Raw genomic sequence first — 9,400 nt, 5'->3', positions numbered from 1 at the left:
CATCTAACGCTGTCTGCAGGGGATCGCATCGTACAAGGCTTAAACAGAGTCACAAAACTAAATCCATGGCTACTCAAAAGACATCAGAATAAAACATTTGGCTCAAGCTTTTTGAGACAGTTCACTGATGAAAAGCAGCTTCAAACATAAAACATCACAGTAAATAAAAGACAAACCCCCAACCCCCCCCAAAAAACACCATGTTTCATGTGATTAAAAGCACTGTTTTCAAATGAATGAAATGTCTGAATGAAGGTCAGTGTTTCAGTCTAAATCAGCTTGGAATTGTTGGATGAGTAAAAAAAAAAAGATTTCCAGAAATGCAAAAATTATAATAATTAAATATTTTAAGGGTGATACGTTGATTCCTTTGCTTCTTTCTGATCACAAAAGTGATTTTTGATTCCTCATCATACTCTCCCCTTGCTCATTATTACAAGACCTGGAACTTCCAGGAGTTTTGGTCCTTGTAGTCCAAACAGTCAGCTGCATTGAAGTTGAGTTTCCATGCCGACTGGTCCTTGTAGTCCAGACAGTCGACCGCCCCAAAGCCCAGTGAGGCAGCAGTGTACCCCTGTGAGGAGAGAGAGGGGGACTGGCTCAGGCCGCCCATGGACGAGGTGATGGGGCTGAGGGCCCCTCCGGTGCCGGACAGCTGTGGGTGCATGGGCGACAGGTAGGAGCTGCAGTCCAGCCCCGTGAAGTAGGAGGAGGATCCGGCGTAGCTCTGGCTGTAGGCCGGGGCCTGGCTGTAGGTCATGGGGTAGGTGCTGGTGCGCTGCATGCAGGGGGTGGTGGAGGCAGACAGCGGGTCGGGCAGAGGAGAGATGGAGGCCGGACTCCAGATGGACACGGTGGCGCTGGCCGAGCTGGCGCTGGGAGCGATGGCGGTGCCAGGGGGCGGAGGAGGGGGGCTGTAGGGGCCATTGGTCACATTGGCATTGGCCTCAGCACTGGCCTCTCGCGCTGGAGAAGACTTCTTCTTTGGAGGTCGAGGTTTGGCCTGTCCTGTGCTCTGCTGCTGCTGCTGGCGGCATTTGGCACGACGATTCTTAAACCACACCTGTTAGACAAGAGACAGGTTCATATCAACAAAAAAGATTTGAAATAACCTCAACCATAATGAGTTTATATATAAATGTAATTTTACTCCTCCCTTGTTTAAAAAAAATCTTTATACAAATGTATAAAAAAGCTCTATATTCACGAGTATAAAGCACATAACAACAATGCCAGGCATAATCATAAGAACATAAAAACATTGGGGTGCATAAACAACTGTTTGTTTTTCTGATTATTTGTAAAGAACTTTGACTGATCCTATACAGGCTGGTAGTTTTCCTCTAAAAATCATCTTAAAGTCTTCTTGAATGTTCACTAGGCCTTCAGATCTCTCTGAACCTTTGCTTAGACTACATACCTGAACTCTGGACTCCGGCAGGTTGATCTTGAGGGCCACCTCTTCCCTCATGAAAATGTCCGGATATCGCGTTTTGGAAAACAGAGCCTCGAGGATGTCCAGCTGCGCGCGCGTGAAGGTGGTGCGCTCCCGACGCTGTTTACGCGGAGTGTCTGCAATAAGAGAAAAAAAAAAAAAAAAAAAACTGTTAGTTTTTCATTCAAAATAAAAAATAAATTTAAAATAATAATAATAAAAATTAACATGATAAAATAAAATAAACTTTTCAATTCAAATAACTGTCAAAGAAACGACCCACACTATGTTTTGAGGGAAGACAACTGTACGACTGCAGCCTGCCTAAACCGACCGAAAAACATCATTCACAATTCATTTTTAACAAAATAGGCTAAATTAGTTTTATTTCCATTTTTACTTCAATAAAGTGGGTTTATGAGGTGCGCTTCACAAACTCAGTCTTGTTATATTATAGTATATTTTGAAATGGGCTATAGAAGAAAATTAATTACGTGTTGTTGTGCCTATAATTGTGTGAGTAACTGGAAACGAAAATAGGCCTATTCTAAAACTCTCTGCGCTCAAAAGGCCAAGGTCTTCTCCGCATCACCTCCGATACAGAGGTGAGTTTAGCGGAGCGAGGGACACTGTTGGCAGATGCTGAGAGGCCCGACGCTCCGCTTTATTCCTCAATAAAGAACACAAAATCAACGGTGTCTGGTGTAAATGGGTTAAAGAGAGAGCAACAGATTGGCGCTGCTGCTAAGACTGTGTGAGAACTGGCTACATTAGCATTCACACACTTCTCTTTTTGTTTTATGATTCTGTAATCCGTTAGGTCAAGTACTCATTTTCAAACGGCTGAAAAATCTCCAATTACACATCAGCTTTTAAAACAATATATAACTACAACTTTAACTATTTCAATAGAACTTAACGTAACTCATTTTTGTCTCATACATGGTTGTTTACGCGTATGGCACGGACTCAAATTTGGTTCTGTTCTACAAGTCAAGTTCAAACAACTAAACATTTTGCAATTTACAACGTTATTACGAATAAACTCTTTGAAAAGTGTAAGTGTTACTTACTTGGGTATCCCACTGCTGCGGAGTGGAGCAGATCCATGCCCGGGCCGGACAGCGTTAACCCGTTCACGGCGTAATGGGGTTGCTTAATGTAAGACATCATGCCTCCTGCCTGCTTTTAACGCTCGTCACTCGCTCACTCTCTCTCCTGGTCTCTGGCCGGGGGCTTGTCTCCGGGGGTGTCTCTATGGTCCTATCTCGCTCTCTCTCTTACGTTTTCTGTCACACCCTCTGCGTAAATGTCTATTACGCGACTTGTTGATGTTTTTTTCTCTTGTTGTATATGCCTGCTACTGTATTTTCTATGGAGGCCTTTAAAGCAAAAAGAAGCTGCCACTCGCCTCTGATATGACAAATCTTTGTCAAAATAGAAAATACAAAACCACAACTAAAACACACTTTCAGTGCTATCTATAACAAAACTGAAAAACTCGTGCGTAATTGCTTTACGCACAAAAAAGGAGACTTGCCAAAACAGTTGTCCAACTCAAAGAAAATGATGAAGTGATGAGCAGAAGATGCAAAGCTCTTGAGAAGCCGGTCCCTGAGGAGACGGTGCGGATCGGAGTGGACAAGTGAGCAGTGCGCACGGAGACTGGCTAATTAGAAGTAACTTCTTACTCAAGTGACACCCACCTCCCTCCTCCCGCTTACTCCACCCTGCTCTCTCTCTCCAAGAAACACACCCACCACAACTTTGTCACTTTGCACACGAAATGACATAGTCTGAAAATACAGTAATCTCAATATGATTTCAGAGTTAATACTTTATTGTCAGATGTGATTTGGCACGTATCAAATAGGCCTATGCAGCTGTGACCTCATCTGTTACACTGACTTTGGCCCAGTACTGCTGGAATACTGAAAAATAGTTTTTGAGTTCACATATAAATCATGGTTTTGCACATTTAACTGGACAAAGACGTAAAAAAAATAGAAGTTAGGAGTTTTTATAGCCAAAGACACTGTACAAATTTGTTGAAAAAAGTGACCATTAACCAATTGTTCTTTACATTTTAGGGAATTTTAGACGATTTTTTTTTTTTTTTTCATTTACACAAAAAATACCTAGTTTCTGCATGATGTGCTCAACTTAAATTCTTCTAAACTAATAAAATGAGTTCATAGTAAAGCACGCTTTTACAATAAGGGAGCCAAGCAGTCATGTCACCTTTGTAAAGAAGGTTAACAAAGACTTTTATTTGGCCACGGAATAATTGGGAGAGCGAGAGAGAGAGAGAGAGAGAAGGAGAGACAGAGATGTAGGCAAGGGGGTACGCAGTCCGGATTAAAACCAGCACAAAGACCGCGTTGTTCTGAGTTTAAATCCCCTTCTGATCCCCAACATACTCCCTCCGGCATGCATTCACCCATAATAATAATAATAATAATAATAATAATAATAATAATAATAATAATAATAATAATAATAATAATAATGTCTAAAAAACAAAATAAGTGTTTTAAAGAGTGCATTTGGTTCAAAACTCATTCATTATAATCACAAACTTGTTCTGCCCATGTTGTGTTTTTTTTCTTTTCATTTTTTGTTTTGTTTGTTTTGTTTTGTTTGTTTGTTTGCTTGTTTGTTTGTTTGTTTGTTTTTTACGCACGATTCTATGGCCTCCGTTCTGTAAAAGTCAACACATAACATTGCTCTTTGAATGTTTTGAAGTTATTCGTAAAGTAGGCCTTGGGTTTCAGACTGATGAAAAATCCGGACTGTTTTCATAACAATTTCAAACAAAACACTATCTTTAGAAAGGTTAAAAGCGCTCAAAATGTCACCCATAACAGGACGCTGAGACTCATGAAAAAAAGCTATAGTTCTGTGCTTGTGGAGCAGCGCGATGGAAACTTAAAAAGGCCCCTGGTTTTGGTTTCCGTGCGCTCCAGCCGCAGCTCTCTCCTGTCCGGTGAACAGGCCTGTGTCTCATCCATCCATCGCGGCGAGACAATTTCACAGTGTCCAAAGCCGATTCTCTGCGCTTGTTAATTGAATCGGATTTCTTATAGTTTAAAATCCACACACACACGCACACACAGACCCATGTAGCCCAAACTGTATAAGGGGTTTATCTAGCTGTGTAAAGCCAAAGCGGCGATATAAAGACACAGTGCGCCGCAGGGAGACTTTACCGGCGTGTTTGAACATTTGTAAACCGCGACCAAAGCGCTTTCTCCCGCTGAGGTGCGCGCAGGTACCGGCTGAAATCCCTGGAGGGGGCCCCGCTGTCTCTGGATACCTCTGTCTGCCGTACACGTATAGGTAGGCCTTTGTTTGTTTGGCTGTAGACGCACCGTGTGTAGTTTTAACCTAACGCGCGTAAAATGTATCTTTTTAGTCACTGCTACGCTTACAAATGTCTCAGAAGACCCAAACCTCCAACTGACAGGGGAAAAAAAACAAACCTCAGATCTTTTGGGCACGCGCAAGTTTTGTGTGCGCGCGCATTTGTGCACTTGCTACACCCCCTGTTTGTTTCTTTCTTCTTCTTCCTCCTCCTTTGCGCACAGCTTTTGCGCCTCTCCTCTGTCCGATGTTGACAATATATTAATTTGTTTACGACTACTTATTCACTTTTGCATTTGACAAGTGTGAATTGAACACAAAAAAACAAAACATTAAGTTATAATTGTGATCTGACATGAATGGAAATACAAATGGAACGTTTTACGCACGATAAAACAAAATATCACGTATTTTAAATTTTAATGTAGCCTACTATTTAATATTGCGCATTTATTATTATTTTTGTTATCTCTTTTAATCACTGGACCTAGAGGAGCAAATTTCGTTCTGTCAAGTGTTTTTCTGGCACGTTGGAATGACAAATAAAGAACCTTGAACCTTGAACTAAGGCATAATTGGCACATGCTCGTCTTTTAAGATATTATTTATTCCAAACAGAGCCTCAGTCAGAGCACAACTACGGTTTCCATTTGGTAACATGCCCACTGATGTGTTTTTTAGTTCAGTATAGCCCCAGTTAGTCCACAATTAATCCACATCTATAAACATTATTACTCTTTGCAGTTAAAAACAGCCAAATTTTCAGTTTTGGTTTACTCATAATTATGAAATTTCAGACCTTGTTTATTCCTGGCATCGTTTATTAGCTTGAGTTATAATTGGTGCTCCTTTTTTCTATTTATTTCATTTTTCAGTCAGTTAAAACGTGTAAAAGAAAGTGAATGTGATGTGAAGCTTTCAGTCACTGTTTTAACCAACTAGGCCTTTTCCAACAACATCAAACCTATATATTAAAAAGCTATACATTATTATGTCCCGCAGTATAGATTAAGCCTATATGTCACGATCGAAACAAGCAGGTTACAGCACTGCGCTATATTACAGGTCAGATCTGTGGAGAGTCTTCCCTATTTACATAAGGAGCTATTGTGTTTTTGAGAAATAGAAACACCCGTAATGAATAAATGCGAGATGGATGTTTAATGTCATACCATGGGACTTTCCAGGCAAAACAATGAGATCTCCATGGAGACAAGCAGGTGGTATGTTTTGTATGTTTTGTGGCTTGTTTGCCTGGACACTGGAGGTTTGCTTGCGTACAGGCGCTAGGACCCGGGGCTGAAGCAAATTGAGGACAACCAACACGTAAGAAGCTTAGTGCATCTAATCTATCTCACAAATAAGCACACACAAACTACACACTGCAATTCATAAACATCCCATTGGAAAACAAGCACGCACACATTCTATTTTCATCTAGTTTTCATTTTGTCCAAACTCTATTATTCCCTATTGTCAGCCTTCCATCGTCTTCACCCCCGAAACAATTACCCTTTGTCACTGTGGACATTCAATTTCATTAGAAGACAATCGCAAAGTTGGGGCTGTTTTTGAAAATATAAAACAAACTGAAGCTAAAACCCAGGCCTCGCTGGCGTGTTGGTGTTTTTTATTTCATTTGGTTCTTTTTAATCTCTCAGTAGGCTGAAAATGTTTGACCAGTCCCATGAGTTAATAGAAATGGTTACATGGGAAAGTTGTGCTGAATGCTGATTAGATAAACCAAGTTGGCATAACAAAAGTAGTTATAATAATACAGATAAATTATAAGTATAGGGGATTTGTTGCATTCTTTTGCTGGTCCCAAATCAGTATAAATGGAGTTACAGGAAAGGGCCCATTGCATAAAACTAGTGGCATTTTATTTTTTTACATTGTGCAATGGGAGGACAAAAATTTGCAGTGGGAACTCTTAAGATGATAATTCATATTAAAGAGGAAGACATCCATCACCCCACTTTCAATCACTCTTGTCTTGAAAAACAATGTAGCAGAAAATGTAAAGTTTTAATGGTGGTACTGTAGACTGGGACAGAAGCCACAACTGTTTATATTGTCTGTATCACTCAGTCATCCATGTTGGTTCCCCTGCAAAAGCTTCAGTTCAGAACTCAAGAAGCCTCCTGGATGAGAGGCAAAATGTATTCAGTCTAAAATGTTGTTTAGTTGAAAGATTGTAGCTTATTGTATTAACGGTGCATGAGTCAGGGACTCCGCATTTTGAAGTCATGGCAACTCTTGAATACAGATTACTGAATGCTGTACAACAGATATGAGCATGTCTTAGTAACTGCTTCTCCAGGGTTAAGGTTAAGGTACACTTTATTGTCCCAAAAATTTTGACCCATCCTTTAAAAGGACAGTGTGGAATTTTGGACATTGGACCTCATTTCCTTGTGAGCCAAAGTGTTGGAGACGTGTGGAGACACTTTTTAAAATATTCCATCCAGTCCTTGTATTTGCAGAGGTCGCTGGTGCTTGGCTAGTGCATGTCAATGGCCATAGTTAGCCTGTCACTAAAAACAGTCTTACCCACTCCACAAAACACCCGAAACAAATCTATTATTACACCAGGCTGTCAATATGAATGTCTGTGTTGATAGAATAATGTTTGAAATAAAACTAACCTTGCATCGCATGAATTGTCACATGCTGAGGAACTATTTTCTCATATATCATTCCGCCGCTGCCAAGCTTTCTATCAGGAAGTGCAACTCACTGCTACTGCTCAGACATAAATCCTCAAATACAAGGATGGTTTTACTTCTAAATTTATTCTGTTGACACAGACATTCACATCGACAGTCTGGTGTAACAATAGTTTTGCTTCAGGTGTTTTGTGGAGTGGGTAAGACTGTTTTTAGTGACAGGCTAACTATGGCCATTGACATGCACTAGCCTAGCACCAGCAACCTCTGCAAATACAAGGACTGGATGGAATATTTTAAAAAGTGTCTCCACACGTCTCCAACACTCTGGCTCACTAGACCCTATGTCCAAAATTCCAGACTGTCCCTTTTATGCTACTAGGGCAACCTGTCAGGAGCAGTGGGGTCCCATCTCCAGATCCATCTAGTCTTGGTCAGGACTACCTTAGCTGGAGGATTTGACCTACTGTGCATGTTTTGGGTTGATGGGGGAAATTGGAGTGAGGAAACCTGTACAGACACAGGAAGAACATGTAAAGTTTGCATAGAAAAGCCCAAAAGGTTCAAAATTAAAATCTGATTATTATTATTGGACAAGAGTCTAGGGTAGAGTCTGTCACTTGATTGTATACTTAGAGAGGTCGTTGCTTTTCCTGAAATGTTCCATAGAATTGAAATAAACTTGTGTAAATAGCAATTAATTAGTTACAGGGAATTTTATTGTCTTAAAAATACATCTATTCTTACTGAGAGCAGGGCCACTTATCTACAGATCTGACCTGTAATTTGACCCGGTTGTGTCACCTGCTGGACTCCATGGAGATACATTACATCACTACAATTTTTTTTCATTTTTTTTTTTTACTGTTTACTGTTTACTGCTGACCAAAACATATAACGTTTGATTAATGAAAGTGTCCACCTTTGGCAGATATAACAGCTGAACACACACGTGGCATTCGTTCTACAATAGAAATCAAATATTCTTCAGAAAGTTTTTCCCAAGTCTGTTGCTGAAGTTCCCATAAATGTGTAACACTTGTAGGTTCCTTGGCTTTCACTCTTCTGTCCAGTTCATCCCAAACCAGCTCGATGGGATTTAAGTCTGGACATTCCATGTTTTCAAGTTTACTATCTGAGGTAGATTTGGCAGATCTTGGACTTGTGTTTTGTATTTTTTTTTTTAAATCTTTTTTTTAACCTCTGGCTGTTCAGTTCTTACCTTTGTACCATTTCAAGCTCTTCATTAGACTTGCACCACTTGAACTGCAGTAAATAACTAGAAAAATTAGGATGTTCTAAAACTTTTGACTGGTAGTGTAGGTAGATAGATGTTTAATGTCATACTGTAGACATTTCAGCAATAGCATCTCCATGGAGACGAGCTGACAACCTTAAAAGTTACACTAGCAGTTTTAATATTGATCCATTCACGCCACAAATTTGTTTTCCTATCTCAAAATCTCTCTTTGAATGAAAACACAACAGACCTATGCCATGCTGTTATCTAACCGAGCACTCACACCCTCCAATTTGAATCAACGTTGTTAAGCAGCTCTGACATGTTGTTCGATTCACACTGTATTTTGTATATCTCTGCTACACACTGTTGTGCTCATTGTACTGTGTGTGTGTGTTTGTGTGACAGTTCCACCCTGGGCCTTCCACGCACACACACACACGCAGCGAGTTCAGCCGATTTATCATAATATGCTTTATCTGAAAAGTAAGTATCTTACCTCGGGATAAAGGGAGGAAAGAGGGGTTTGTGGCCAGATTGACAGAGGAACAGTTGATGTGAGAACCGAGAGCTTGTGTTGCACCGGATCGGACGTTTGGACCTCTAATTTGGGCTGGATCCACTGACATTGATAAGGTAACTTGTTTTTATTTAGGCCAGATCAGTCAGGATAGAGACAGGCTTAAGCGGCGT

The 9,400-nt window shown here is 40.4% G+C and overlaps 1 protein-coding gene across 1 annotated transcript; it reads right to left on the bottom strand.

The window, feature by feature from the left end:
- Positions 1-433: 433 nt before the first annotated feature.
- LOC110153592 (homeobox protein otx5-like) lies at positions 434-2,608 on the bottom strand. The gene is made up of 3 exons (XM_055147707.1): positions 2,509-2,608; positions 1,421-1,572; positions 434-1,063 (listed from the first exon to the last, which is right to left on the bottom strand). The coding sequence occupies exons 1-3, from the start codon at positions 2,606-2,608 to the stop codon at positions 434-436; spliced, it is 882 nt and encodes a 293-aa protein (XP_055003682.1).
- Positions 2,609-9,400: the final 6,792 nt, after the last annotated feature.

Source organism: Boleophthalmus pectinirostris, unplaced genomic scaffold (genome assembly GCF_026225935.1).
Source record: "Boleophthalmus pectinirostris isolate CB_2022bp ecotype Guang Dong unplaced genomic scaffold, ASM2622593v1 HiC_scaffold_9, whole genome shotgun sequence".
NCBI lineage: Eukaryota > Metazoa > Chordata > Actinopteri > Gobiiformes > Gobiidae > Boleophthalmus > Boleophthalmus pectinirostris.
The sequence above is the reverse complement of the archived record's forward strand: the minus strand, read 5'-3'. Positions and strand labels throughout refer to the sequence as shown.

What these genes read in the sequence shown, in the direction of transcription:
- LOC110153592 (XM_055147707.1), bottom strand. Translation starts at nt 2,608, where the DNA reads ATGATGTCTTACATTAAGCAACCCCATTACGCCGTGAACGGGTTAACG. An exon ending in CGCAGCAGTGGGATACCCAA is followed by an intron (nt 1,573 to 2,508) that starts GTAAGTAACACT and finishes CTCTTATTGCAG; the next exon opens with ACACTCCGCGTAAACAGCGT. An exon ending in TGCCGGAGTCCAGAGTTCAG is followed by an intron (nt 1,064 to 1,420) that starts GTATGTAGTCTA and finishes CTTGTCTAACAG; the next exon opens with GTGTGGTTTAAGAATCGTCG.